The sequence below is a fragment of the Gavia stellata genome, chromosome 11 (genome assembly GCF_030936135.1).
Source record: "Gavia stellata isolate bGavSte3 chromosome 11, bGavSte3.hap2, whole genome shotgun sequence".
Lineage (NCBI taxonomy): Eukaryota > Metazoa > Chordata > Aves > Gaviiformes > Gaviidae > Gavia > Gavia stellata.
In genome coordinates, this window is record NC_082604.1 from 10,011,654 (window position 1) to 10,026,428 (window position 14,775).

Consider the following 14,775-nt stretch of genomic DNA (forward strand, 5'->3'; position numbering starts at 1 on the left):
AGAATTAGCCATGCCCGTCCCATCAACTTTGGTGAAATTTCAACTAAATTCCCGTGCATTTCTGTGTACTATCTTCTCCAGCTAATTGTGTCCTACACAATCCATCATGGCTCTGACTTTGTTGCTTTGGTAATGGAAAACTCTCCAGGTTCAGACAAATTCCGCATGCAGAGGTACTTATTAATGTGCAAATTAAAATTATTTATGCTGAAGATGTCTGCAAACCGTTTTCCACCAGAACTGCAGAAAATTTGGTTGATCTGTCTCACTTAGCGTGGAAGAGAGCCTGTGCTAGATATAAAGACAGAAGAATAGCATCGAGAGCTGTAATACCGCACTCTAGGTAGGCAAAAAATGTCAGTAACATAGGAAAGAAGCAAACAAAACAAGAAAGCATGAAGAAATTATTTGCCTCAAGGTTTCTCTTCTTTGCCATACCTACGAGACAGCAAACGGTTTCTGCTCGCTCAGTGTTCGAGGGCCTTGTTATTCCCTCCTCTCTCCAATGCTCAGCTTTGGGCCTGGAGACCCATCGGGTGGAAACGTACACGAGCACGTAAAGATTTTTGGCATGGGTTTTATTTAAATCTTAGATGAGAATCGTTTGAGCCTGGCCCCTCCTTCCTCACTAAATCTTCCCAGCCCTTGTGAAGAAAGGGGAGCTGGGTGAAGCCCAGGGGATCACCCTTCCTGAGACTTTGAAATGCATAAACTTGCTGTTGATCGGCTGCTACAGGGTGAGACGCTCCTGGGTCAAGCCTTAACCTGCCCTCCCCTGTTTGTTCAAAGCCATTGCGAATGTGCTGTTTGGCTTACCTAGGGTAGGCTGGAAATCACAGTGAAATTACCCAGTTCTGTCATCTTGGCTTTGCGACCTAAGCAATCCCAAGTTACTTGCTGGTCCGGACTTAGGGTAATTTCTGCCCATGCTAAATTTATTCTAGGGCCATCAAAGATTTTTGGCATTGCACAAATAGGTAATTCAAGTCAAGCGTAGGTGAGGCTTAGCTTAGTGTTGATCTTTAGCCTGTCGCCCATGTTCATCTCCCTATCTCCCTTCTCCTCCTTTCCAGTGCTTCAGTGGTTACGATTCACGATGTTTATTACAGGGTGTTTCTCACCTGCTAGGTTGAAAAAAGCTGATAACAGGCCAAAACTTTCAGGCTGCTTGCTTTCTTTCCTGGGACTCTTACAGAATAAATCCAAAATGACAGAGGTCAGGAAATAGTGAAATGTGGCTTAAGAGAGAATATGCCACTTAAGCAAGGCAGATACATACCATCCTAAGAAGATGAGCGTTGCAATAGAGTGCAATTCAGATATATTCTGCAATGAAACATTGCTGTAAGTGTGTTTCTCCACAACACTTGTCACGTAGTGACTGCATCGGCGGTGGCCTCCTCCTTGGTTTTTTTTCACTGTGTGGCTGAGCTCTGGACATTTGTGCCTGGTACACCCGTGGGGGTATTGCCCTCAGTCGCCAGCTGTGTGATGGGCTGGGCTGGGGAGGCGTGCGCGGCTCCCGGCTGGTGCTCTGCCTGCCCCGCACCACGCTGTGGGACCCTCTCCCCGGGGAGGGCACCCCTCTGCCTGCCACAGGCAGATCTGGCAGGACTCTGGGCTGCTGCAAGCCAAAGAGCCCGTGCGGAGCCTGGGCAGTCTGTGCTCCTCCAGCCGCTCGTGAGCAGCGCATGGGGAGGCAGGCGAAGCAGAGCAACACCTTTGCTGGATGGCTTTCAGCAATGGTGCACTTGTCTTCTTGGGGAAGCCTGCCAGTTCGGCTGATGGGGGATGTTTTACCGCACCCACAACTGCCGCTTCTGCCAGATAATCCTGGGCATTGCATGTAAAACCACGTGCACAGCACCCAGATAAGCTAAAGGCAAAGGTTGGTGCTTCAGAGGGTAGGGCTTAGTCTGAACGTATTCTGGACTGCCCGGGACATTTTATGGAGGTTGTCTCATCTCTCATTACTCTACATGTCTATACAATATGTGGTTTTAAAAAAATATAAGAGTCAGAATTTAATCTGGAAGGAAGATGTTGTGAGGATGCCTGGTATTTTTGCTCACCTATAGCACCTCCAGCATTCAGCCTGTTTTTCACCATCAGAGTCCTAGCATAGCCTTCATTTCAAAGATGACTCATTTCCCTTTCTGTACTACTCTTACGCACTGGTGCTAATAATACTTCTACAAGTGGAAGTCATTATTATAGAGGACTGCTGATAAACTGGCTCGTCCTACCTTGCCTCTCAGATGGTATCACAGATGGTAGCCTCAGTGTTTTATGTTCCATTGGAGAGAGTAATGTTGCTTTCAACCCTGGAATTTAATTAACTTCCAAAGATGTGCCTGCATCCATTTGGAAACTGGTGGCATTAGCCAAATAAACCCATGTGATGGTTTCTTTAAGACACTTGTTCCTTGAGCCTGTGTTTACTGTGAACAGTCTGGGCAGGCTATTTGCTGACTGCCCTATGCTCATGCATCAGGGTGAAGGAGGAGCAGCCAGGCGTGCCACAGGTGGTGCCGGTAATAAGGCGGCGATGTGATTCATGTGATGAGGGATACAGGATGCAAAGGCAGCAGCGGTCGCTTTTGCAGGCTCTGGTGCTGGCTGTAAGTCTAGCACTCCCTGCAGTGTGCGCTTTGCTGTGGAGAGGGGGATGAAGGAGCATGACGTTTTGGCTTTTTCCTGGTCCCGATTTGTGAATCCTGAAGTCTTTCTTTTAATGTGAAACCCTTTTTTAAATGGCTGGTGGGAGAGAGGGATGCAATGTGGCTGGTGACAACTGCGGCAGCGGATGGTGGTGTTGCTGTTCTGGCATATGGCTGACACCAGCATGGGAAGGGTGTTATTTTAAGACCCCTCCTTTGCTAGTGGAAGCATGAGAAGCAGAATAGCCAGCCGTCTTGCACAGCAACTGAGCTTTCGTGGCAGATATCAGTTTACCTGATTTTTGCACTTAAAAAAAAAAAAAAAAAAGAAAAAAGGTTTGCTTTCTTTTGTAGAGCTTGCTTTGCGTATGTCTCACTGCACTATCCTAAGGAAGGATGGGGTCAATAGAAAGCAAATAGATCCTCCAGGGACCACCTGGGTGACTTCTGTTCCTATCCTTCTCACTGTGGATGCTGAGAGTGTGTTGCCTTTGGGAAGGGGGTGCTGAGGAGCAGAGGATGTCAGCACGGTGAGTGCCCCGGGCACTGCTGGATGGGCTGCACCTCTCGGGGATGCTGACCAGCTTTGCCTCTTGCCTCTGCTTCCCATTGCTACTGCTTGCAGTGACCTGAGAATGAGAGGTTCCCCCCCAAAATCACCGCATTGCAGTGCTCAGTAGCTGATTAATGGGGCCCTTGCTTAAACCTCTGGTGTCCCAAGCAGGGCAGAAAAGCCCTTTGTTGTTAGGGAGTTAGGCAGGAGAACTGGTACTTTATGTTGCTCATCCAGTTTTCCCTCTGCTGTCTCCCCAGGGATGCCAAGGTTATTATTTAATAAGCACACTGGTGGTGCGTCCCAGCGGGGTTCCTGCAGCACCTTGTGCGGTGGGTGGAGTGGGAGCTGCTGGGAACGGGAGAGCTGGTGCTGCCCTCGGAGAGCTGCTGCGTGGCACTGGGAGGGACGCGGCTGGGCAAGGTGGTGATCTGAAGGTGGTGGCAGAAAAATTTCTCTTATACCTGTTTGCTGTGCAGGAGAGGGGTTGTAAGGGATAGGGAGGAAATGGACACTTCTCCAGCGTGGGGTGGGAGCCAGCTGTCCCTCTCACACCATCCTGTGTTGCTGCATCTCATCAGCAAACCCTCCTTGTGGTCCCACTTCTCATCAGGTTACAACATGGTGCAGTAAAACCGCCACTTCCTTCACTGGCCAAGATAATGGAAACCCCTTTAATAATTCAGGGGATAAACTCTGCGCTTGGGATGGTGGGTTTTTCAGGAAAAAGTGCAGAAATAGAGGTGGTTCTCGGGTGGGCTGAGTGGGGGTTGCCTGTGCTGACTGACAGCCCTGTGGTCTTTCCCCAGATAGTGATGTACATAGGCCAGGTCTCCAAGGACATCCTGAAGTGGCCTCGGCCCCGCTCGCCACCTGTCGTCAAGCTGGAAATGAGGACGGATGCGGAATATGGGATGCCTTCCACCCACGCCATGGCAGCTACCGCCATCTCCTTCTCCTTTCTCATTGCAACCGTGAACCAGTACAAGGTAGGGGTTACAAAAATTAAAAAAAAAAAAAAAGAAGAAAAGCATGTACCTGCTTCCAGCAAGCTACAGAAAACTAGCAAATCCAGAGCTGTTGCCACTTCCAGAGGAGCTCCGTATCTGTTTTCCCAGACATGTAGTTTTCCCTGTTGTTCCCTGTAGCTGGCCGACAATAGGCGCAAGAAGAAATTTAGGGGAGATTGCCACAGGCAGGCTGTGCTGCCCTGCCGCCGTTTGGTGGGTTCGCCGTGTTTGGCCACGCGGGGTGACCCTGGAGGGAGCCGTGGTGCTGCCGCGGAAGGTGCCCGGCATCGGCATTTTGTGCTCGCCCCGTGCCTGCCGAGCCAATGCTGCATGTCGGGAAACGCCAGCTCCCCGGGAAACCAAAGGAGCCGTGTCCCCCCTGGTTTTTGTATGGTGTAGGAAAAGCATCATTGGAAATCCCCTGGCTGTAACCTGTGTTAGACTAGTAGCGTACAACACAATTTGGGAGCCTGTTTGTCAGAGGAGTAACAGCAGTTTCACTGCACTGGTGCTGCAGGCTGCTTGGGGAGATCTCATAATTATTTTCTCCAAATTGTCAGCCTTTTATCTTTTGAAAACATTTGTTTCCCGGAAACTCATTTCTCCATGATGATTATTTTAATTTTATGAATCCAAACACGTTTCCTGTACTCTAGCAATAGTAACTTCCTGGCTGCATTGTAGTTAAGCATATTTCTCAGCCTTCTCAAGGGTATTTCAAAGATAAACCTGTGTAATCAAGAGGGCTCGCAGTACGGCCATGCAGTGTCCTTTTGGCAGGGACTTGGCAAGGGCTGGCGACTTCGCTGAGGCTCAAGAGATGCAGCAATACTTATTTCCTCACTTCAGAAGGGGTCCCAAACTGCTAGCAGTTCCAGACACTGGAGATGCTGGTTGTGTTGAGCGTTGCTGTTTCTCAAGGTGAGGTGAGGAGTAAGGGCAGGGTCTCAGCCGGTCCCAGCCGCGAAGCAATGGGCTTTGCTCCGGCCCGCAGTGCAGGGATGAGTGAGAGGTCAGTGGTACCCAAAGGTGTGCTGCCAGCCTCCTGCTCCCCGGTAATTGTACGGTAAGTGGTCTGAGCAGCTTGGCAGTGGGATGGGGATGGGCAGGAGGAGCCATAAGGTGGGAAGTTTGTCAGCCCTGGAAGGCCAGATCCATCCCATGCGTCAGAGCTGCCAAAAAGACCTGGTCAGCAGCACTTTCTCCTCCTCCTCAATTGATAAGCTGCCAGTGGGACATGCAGCTCTTCACGGGCTGTCTCATGCTTCTTGGAAACTGCCATGAAACAATAAAGCTGCTGTAAAATAATTAAATGATTTAATTGCCTCTATTAAGAAGGAAAAAACTACCAGTACATTATGCTGCTATCTTCTAAAGCTGCCCTAGTCATCAATTACTGATCTGGACTACTCCCAGGCTGCCTGCTGAGGGGGGAATAAAGTGGGCTTAAATCCTCTGAAGGCTTAGAGAAGTGGGGAAAAAATAGCGTTTTATGATCTGGGAGTGACATCTGAGCTCTCTGTTCCGGGGGCTACAGTACGCTGGGGAAAGGGTTGGAGGCAAGTTGTTATGCTTAAAATTTCCACAGAAGCATTTTTGCGCTGACCTGCGGCCACCCTGGTCAGCCGTCAGCCTCTCCGCAGTAGATGGAGACTTTGTGTCAAATTGGGTGAATTAATTTCATTTATTTATATTTTGGGTTGGTTTATTTTTTTTCAGAAAAATCTCCTTTATGGACTTAAAGGAGCTCACCAGCCCACTCAGTTTCAGGATGTGAATGACTGGATTAAGGGCTAATATATTAAGCTTATTCTTTACCAAATGTGAGGGGTTTTTTTTCCTTTTTAAATGTTGATTTATTTCAATGCTTCTTTCCATGTTCATAGGCAACTCAGGGAGGGAATTAAGCAAAACCAGCTACATAAGAAGACGATTAAACCTTAAGTGTCACAGGGAAGAGCGGTCCTGACTGCTCTAATAGCTGGACTGTGGTTTCAGCCCAGACATTGATTTTCCCTTCCAGCCCGCTGCTCAAGGACTATTGATCACGCTTCTGGTCAGGCTCTGTGGCTATCACGTTCCCCTTGGGTGATCTGAGGCTGCAGTTCAACCTCGCGCATCGCTTGTACAACATGCTGTGCCTTTTTTCCTTAAGGTCTTTAGTGCTAACATGGATTTTGCAGGTGGATAGTGGGGAAAAACTCAGCAAATGCCATCCATTTCCCAGGTTTCCCCATACTAAGACTAGACCTTTGCAAAAGTGGGCACCGCGGATCAGGAAGCAACCTTCCAGCAGGATTGCACGTTGGCCGATGTGAGGTCTCATCTCAGGTCACATTAATCTCTTTGGGAAAGCACAGCTCAGGAGCCGCTTCCCAACGTGAGATCCTTACGTCAGTCTGCCTGCTTGGATGTTTTATTTTGGATATATACTGATGTTAAAGTGGGTAACAGTGTAATGTGTGTATTTATTTTTTTTCCCTTTTCACAGTATCCGTTTGAACTAGGCCTGGTAGCAGCGTTTGTGTTTTCGACACTGGTGTGTCTCAGCAGGCTCTACACGGGGATGCACACGGTCCTGGTAAGGATGCCCAGCGCCGCAGCGAGCCGGTCCTGCCTCCAGCCCTGCTTACCTACAGCGATTCCCGTCTCCCGCTCTTCAAGCGATGTACATCCTGCCTTGGCCGTGCCACTGCAGGAATACAGGAGTCGTGCCACTAAATTTCAGGGTGTACATTCAAAGGCAGCTGTGAGGAAACCCTCAGGCTATTGCTATTTGAATCCGCAGGGGAATGATTTATACCATTAGGGAAGCAGCAGTGCGCGTGGTTTGAGGAGCCGGGTGAGGTCGGTGTGGCAGCTGAATTGTAGTTCTCTGTTTTGAAATTTTAATTGCGAGGAATGTACTTGGGCAACTGACGCTGCTCCTTAGCTAAGCCTTTTGTGCAATAGTATCACTGTTGTCAGCGAGAAATATTCCGGGCTGGTTTAGCCTGGGAGTGTCAGGGAGGTAATAGCAGGTGGAGCAGAGGAGAGGGTAAAACGTGACAAGTGAGCTGCCCTTGGGGGACTGGGGGACAGCATGTCTCCTGTTTCCATACAAGGACATGGCACTTGAAAAAATATTATGACAAGCTTCTCGTTTTCAGCTGGTAGGAAATTCATTCTTAAAGGATTGAGATGCACAAATACTCCGTTCAAAAAAAATCATAGAATATCTGTGACTTTATATGACAGACTTGTTGGGCACAGTTGTTTAGAGATGTCAGCCCGGCTTTAAGAACAGATTTCAGTGTAACTTTGGTTAGGCAGTAGCTGGCTCCTTCCTGACGAGAGGAAACATTATTGATCTGTTATATATAATGGTCAGAGGAGTGGTCCAGCTGCCTAACTATGGATAAAAACTCCCAGCTACTTCCCCGCAGGAATTTGATACGCATTGTTTGTTGGTTGCATATGCATAAATAATTGCATTTTTTTACTAAGTAATAATTATGTTCGTAATAAGGAGACTTGATGACTGTAAGAAAGGGAGCCCTTATGAGATTAAGATTTTCTATAAAATATAGCTTGACCTTCCCTTCCAGGCCTAGTGGATCAAAACAATACCTTAAATAGAAGCTGGAGACACCCTTTCTTGACTAGTGACCTTAAGTCAATCAGTAAAAATTCTTCGCATGCTTCCCTTGCTGGTCCATCATAATGAAAGACCCCTCTAAATTTAGATGGATTTTAGGCTAAAGAAGAAAAAGCCCTTTGTGGCTTTGACACGATAGAAGAGGGCTTTAAAATAAAAAAAGCTCCTTAGTTGAACTGTGAGCAATGCTGCCTTTCTAAAGGGCAAACTACTTTGCTGGGGTCTTCATCCCATGCGTGCCATGGTGGGGACAGAGCTGGGGAGACGACTGATCATCACAGCTGCCCAAACGCGACCCCGCTCTTACTGTGGCACTGTCCGTCCCACCTGCAGTGGCGGGTTCTTTGGGGAAGAAGTGCGCTTCAGAGCCATTTACCACACTTCGAGGGACGGCTCCCACCCCAAGCTGCCCGAGGTGCTGCGGGGCCGAGGCACGGCGGCCGCTCAGCCAAGCCCCCAGCCGAAACAGCCTCTGTCTAATGAATTCTTAACTGAGGTCTTAGTAGAAGGTGAATACTGACAGGATATAATCATGTATTAAGCAATCATAATATTTTAGTAAAGCAAATGAACGGGTACAATATACCCACGACTTAGCGTAACTGATTTTTCCCGTGTGAGGAACCAGCGAAGGAGTGGCAAGGTGCTTGCCCCTTGCTTTGCTACAGCGTAGCTGAAGCTCCGGCACAGGGGCTCGTCTTCTGTAGCCTCAGCTTTACAAATCAGTCTGTATTTCAGCATTGCTGGCATTGCTTTTGGGTTAGGAGCGGCCTCAAAAGGCACAGTCGTGTCAGTAGAAGAGATGTTACCATTAAAGACCTTCTGGAGAGGCAATAAACTGGTATGAGAGCTATCTGCATCATCGTAGCCGTATCAGAATGAATGTTATCCTTAGGGAAAAGCTCATTGCCTGGGCTGTTACCGGGAGAGCATCACCCAGCTAGAGAATGGGGTGGAAGCAATGCGCTTGCACTGCTGAGAGAGAATTTCATTACAACAATCTACTTCAGCACCTCAGCACGAGAATATCCCAAGTGTGTGGAGAAGCAGGGGAATGGCAGGGTCCTTCCTTTTAGGTCTTAAATGATGGAGTCTGAGGAGCTGGGGAAGTGGGAATCCGGAGTTACCTGGAAAGGGCAAAGTGAAAATTTGGACACATTCTGAAGCAGAGAATCTGTAATTTTATAGAGGTTATTTTTAAGGAGCAAAACGCAGTTGGAGACGACAGGACTGGGGGTTTTGTTGTTGGTGGTGTTTGCTTTTTTCCCCAGACAACTGTATTTTAGAAGATATTCCTTTAGTCCCCATCTTAAAGCTTTGGAGCAATTTTTGATCCCTGTCTCAGTGACATGAACAAGTTTTTCTGTCTCAGCGTTGCTGGAGCACATCTGAGTCATCTCCTATTTGAACGAGGAGCGATGGTGTTCACGTGAGTGCACAGTATTCCAAAAAGATGCGAGCAAGATCACTGCCAATCGTATTGGGAAGAACTTCATCAGCCGAGGGCACCCCCAAACCAGGGGGGAGGAGGGGAGGCTTTTAGCCTTCTTTTAACCCTTCAGGGCCAGCCGTAGGAATTTCTTAATGCACCAAGCTAATGGGTTTGGTATTCGCTGTGGAGGCTGAGCTGGGTCTCCTGGTGCAATGCATGCTCCCCTGTCTCTGGCCAGTGACGGGGGGCTCGGGGAAGCAGACAGTCACTCAAGAGCCACAGCCCTTGTGACAACCTTACTGGTACTGCAGCTTCCCACTTGTGCTGCCCCGAGTTAAAAGCAATAACGCCCTGTGCCGGCCAGGGAGGGGGGTAAGATACAGGGAGAAGTCAAAAGGTCACTTTTTATGGCCAAAAAAGAAACCTGAAAGTTGGTTCTGTAAACAAAGTAAATTGTTTTGTTCCCCTGAGATATACCGATTCAGTGTTGGTGCATTTATTGCTGATTACACCAGCCTCAGGAGAGGACACTCTGCAGCCCCCACCCTGCTCCTTGCTGTGCTGTGTCTCAGGTTTTTTAACACCACCATTAATCCTGAAATTATCTTAAATATTTTAAAGCTGATAAACAAACAATGTATTGGAGCCCTTTACACGCTGTGGCACTACGGGTCTCGTGGGATGAAACAGGTTATAGGTTACTCCTATAGGAATGGAAAGCAGGTAAGATACTGCTGTTTAGGAGAGCAAGTAGCATCTCGCGCTGTAAATGAAAACCTGAAAGCAATTCGGGCAATACAAGACAGAATAGGAAAACTGTTATTTCTGCTTTGATTGGAAACATCAGGGAAGATGCTTGAGTGCCACGGTGTTCAGGGTGCTGCTTCCATCTCCTGGGGGCCTTTTGTGAGTGTTTACATCTCCAACCGTAGTTCCAGTGGGAAGAGCATGGAACAGCCTTGCCTTCAGAAAGCCAGATCACGGGCTTCCGCAATCCTGAACCAAATCGTGCTCTAAGACCTTGTGAAACAAACATACCAGCCCAGCAGAAGGATGGCAGCAGCACTGCCAGTATCCGCAGACCGCTCCGCTGCCGTGCTCCCTCCGTGACGGGCAGAAAGCATTTTGAGGCGCCCCAGTCCTGCACCCCACGCACCGCGTGCGACTGGATTTTTACCTCACTTGCTTATGTACCTGGAGCACGGGAAAGTAACCTGAAGGGCTTGCAGCCCTGGAAACCTGATACTGGCCCGTTCTTTAGGTAGCGAAGCGAAATGACAGCTTTCTAGTCAAAATCGATAGGAGCGAGGCCTCCCTTATGTCGAACCCGGGCAGATGCTCGTCGCTGTGGGGGAGGCAGGGAGGTGCTGTGCGGGAGTGGGGCCGAGCTGCACGGTGCCGGGGGTGGGCTTTTTGGGAGGGATGGAGCCTGTGGAAGACTGCCACGGCACTCGTTAGTGCCGAGGGAGCTGGAGCATCCCAGCAGGCAAACAGGCGGTTTTAAGCTTTGCCCGTAGTGCTGCACCTTGAGCAAAATCCGTGCCTGCCCTCATTTAAAAATTCCTTTATAATTGCGGGTTTGGCGAGAGGCTAATCTGTTTACACAGGCAGACAGGCAAGAATGTGCTTCCTGGGAGTGCTAACAGCAGCTCCACCACCGGGAAGAGCTAAGGTCCCGCTCCTGGGTACACAGCGGGGGGAGTCCAGAAAAGCAGTTTTTCGCACAGAAATCAGAGCCATCCCTCCTCTTCCCATCTTCTCCTTAGTGTAACAGGCGAGGGGGAAATCATTAATTCTGCACCGCTACGTGTCCTCGTAAAGTGTTGGTCTTGAACCCGCCTGCCTCTTCGGGGTGTTCAGAAACCCAACCCCTGCCGTGCCCGCCAGATCCGAAGGGAGTCACTGCTGAGGGGCTGTGGCTGGGTATGTCCCGCGCTCCCCAGCAGCTTCTAGCGAGGAGCCTCCAAAAGGAGAAGCCCACATATTGGTGGATGGGGGGAAAAACAGTATAAACCACTAATCTCCAAACTTTTTTGATCACGTACCCCTATCAGTAAAAAATTTTTTAGCATGCACGCCCAATATATGTATATTTATTTATGAATTACATACATGTATTACTATACTGATAAGTACATTATAAAACACACAGAAAGATAGAAATTAAAAGAAGGGTGAGATAAGGATGAAATAAACAGTACTTTTAAAATATGTATCTATTTTTTACTTTACTTATTAGTGGTGCAAAAAGCATTTTCTTCCCACAGCCTGACGGGTTGCCTTGCGCTCCCACTTTGGAGACCACTGGTATAAGCCACTGGTTGGGAGCAGAGCTGGTTATCTGGGCCCTGCCTCAAGGCTACAGGGGCCGTGTTACTGCGTTGGGGCTGAGCGGGAGGACAGCAAAAGTCAGAAAACTTTATTCAGGTTTGTAAATGGAGGGTGTCTGCGCCCCGCCCGGGAACTGCTGGAGTCAGCTGGGTAAATCCGAACAAAGCATTTGTTAGGGGAAGGTTAACATTTGGTTAAATGTCTTCAGTTGGAAGAGAAAAGCACGTGAACAGCTTCTGAGTGTCACTCCTTAATCACAGGTGGAGGGGGTATTGAGATGTCAGGACTTTTTTCTTCTAATATGAAGTGGACGAATAGTGAGGTGGGAAGTGGAGGTGCACAGAGGTGATACGATTCCTGAGCATCGGTGCTGGGAGCAACCCCCAGCTCTTTTGTGTTGATGCAGTTACTTACTCTTAGGCCAAAACATGCCTTTGTGTGTAAGGTATCATCTAAAATCTTTGATGTTGTGAAATATTGACACCTAATGGTATTTTACATATTAGACATATGTGAACAACTTTATGTATGTCCATGGCTATCCTGCTGTCATGGATGACGGAATAAATGTAAGTGGCAATTTGTATTAGGAATATGCAAAATGGCTCTGGGAGTCACTTAAAACCAAATGTGCTCTGAATCTATTGCCTGGAAGTTGTAAACAGCTAGAGTTCATCCATACTGGAGTGATGCATATTTACCAGAAAGTCATTAAGTATTTCTGTTGTGAAAAAGTCCTCTCGTTCCCGCATAACTATGAATGAAGTTCTCATAAATAATTTGTTTTAGACTGTGACCAAGCACGGTAGTAGTCAGCTGTCATGACTCGGTGAAAAAGATACAATCTTGAGAGAGGACATTTCTGCCTGTGATTAACTCTAGCTTTTGCAGGGCATTTCATGGCCAGAATACAAATTCTGCTGCCTCCTGAGCAATGCCGGGAGAGCAGCACGGGGAAACTCGTTATATTGCTTTTTATCTGGCTGCTCTCACACAGACAGCTTTTGTTAGGGGTTAGCTCTTGTCTCCTTTCCCAGCCTTGCGGTCGACAACAATCAAGTTCTCAAAACACCTTATTTGCCTCTGTTAATAAATTAGGTTTTAACTATGCGCTTGCCTCAGGCGCTTAACTACAAGCCGGATTTCAGATGTTGGGCAACAAATTTCTCCTTGATGTATTCTTGCCTGGCGGTGCCTACCTCTCGCTGCGGTCGGCAGAAATCATGGCACCATGTCTCGCAGCTCCGCGCTTTTCTCCCCCGGAGCCTGTGTTCCTGGGCTGGGTGCTTGTCTCTGACAAAAGACGGCATCTTCCCATTTATGCAAAGCAAGCAAGCGATAATCCTACTGATATGATGAAATTACTTGTAGGATTATGGGAGGGGAAGGGTTTGTATGAAGGCAGCTTACTGTGATATCGTCCCTGAGATGGAGTTGTGCATGTGCCTTTTCCACTGAGGTCATAGGTGGAGAGTGCCCTTAAAACATGAAGGCAGGTGAGGGGAAGAATCTCACTTGTTCAGGGGAAAAATACAAGTCAATAGATATATTCATATGGACAAGGCTAAGGATGGGTTCATAGATTGTCACATTTTGTTTAGCACAAGCTTTGGGTTGTCACTGTATGTGGGCAGTGCCAGTGCTGTCAATTCAGGGTGTTCCTCTGCTGCTGCGTGCTCATGAATGCAGATACCGGTCTTTTATCATCACCCGAGAATATCTGCTTTACCTTCCAGGTCTCACAAAGCTTTTAAACGTGATCTCTTTGCAGGACGTGATTGGCGGAGCACTGATTTCGGCTGTGCTGCTCGTGCTCTTGTATCCTGCGTGGGACATGATAGATCACTTACTGTTAACTAGTCCCTTCTGTCCACTGCTTTCCATAGTTGTGCCTCTTGTCTTATGTTACAACTACCCCAAACTAGACTTTTACAGCCCTACCAGGGGAGACACCACTACTATCTTAGGAGCAGGAGCTGGAGCAACTGTGGGATTTTGGTTAAATAACCAGTACACTGTGCCAGCCTACACCAGCGAAAATTTTCAGCTTGGATTTCCTCTGATTACCAGTAAAATGGTGGTGGTTGTACTAGCCAGGTTCTTTGTAGGGATCTTTGTTGTTCTACTGACGCGCCGGCTCATGAAGAGTGTGGTCCTTGGCATGCTCTGTCATCGGTACAAGTTTTCCATTGGCGACCTGGAAGCCCGAAGACGACTGGAAGTCGAAGTGCCATATAAATTTATAACGTACTCCTCGGTTGGCTTCAGTGCTACTGTGATTGTGCCGCTGCTGCATGAGCTGTTAGGATTGATGTGAGCGCAGCGCCTTCCTTACAAAGTAATGTATGGCATCACCATTTCAGAGATGTGATGAGTTGTTCAAGGCTGGTAACTTGACCAAAAAGTGTTTTGTGCCTTTCTGCACTGGTCTAAAATACCCGATTCAGAAGAGTCATGGGGATCGCTGTACACAAATAACTTCGGGTTAGAAATCGCTGACCCCCCTGTGTCCCGTAGTTAGAGACGCCTGGCCCAGATGACTAAAGATGACAAGCACAGAGTACAAAACCAAAATCCCTGCCAGAGCGGCAGCAGTGGCTGGTTTGCCGTGGAGTCGGGACTGCTGGGAAGCATGGCTGTGCCTGTGGGACGCCGGCCCCGTGGGCTGCGAAACTGCCTGCCTGGCCGTGGGGTTGCTCCTGCTGAAGAAGGAGATGAAGCTGAGGAAGGGCTCGCGCTTGGGGCAGGGGGAGCGAGCGGCTGGTGGGGTGGGGGGAGAGGCAACCAGCCAAGAGCGAAGCGCTGTCCTTGGGGCAGGCAGAGCTCTGTCTGTGCCCCGCTATCCCCTGAGGACTGGGGGCGAAGGAAGAGTGGCTGAAGATGGGAAGGTGATGTGGAGATGGAGAGAGGTGGAGGCTTTTCAAGCGCTGGCACCTTCCCACCGTCGGGCTTCGGTGGGAGTGTCCTGCTGGCCAAGACGGCAGGTTTCTTCAGCAGCCAGCATCGGCAGAGATCAGACGGCCACGCTTGGGTACGGCTGTGCATTTCCCTAAAGAAATCTGATGATTGTTGTACTTGTCGCTTGTCATAGTGTCTTCTGATGGCACTGCCAGACCTGGCTAGTTCTGTGTGTATGGTTTTACCCACTGCAA

At 48.6% G+C, this 14,775-nt stretch overlaps 1 protein-coding gene across 1 annotated transcript in view; it reads left to right on the plus strand.

The window, feature by feature from the left end:
- SGPP2 (sphingosine-1-phosphate phosphatase 2) overlaps window positions 1–13,940 on the plus strand; it is a 37,542-nt gene extending 23,602 nt beyond the window's left edge. The window contains exons 3-5 of the mRNA XM_059822900.1: window positions 4,023–4,202; window positions 6,715–6,804; window positions 13,395–13,940. Coding sequence (XP_059678883.1) covers window positions 4,023–4,202; window positions 6,715–6,804; window positions 13,395–13,940 — 816 coding nt within the window. The remainder of the gene's footprint in view (window positions 1–4,022; window positions 4,203–6,714; window positions 6,805–13,394) is intronic.
- Window positions 13,941–14,775: the final 835 nt, after the last annotated feature.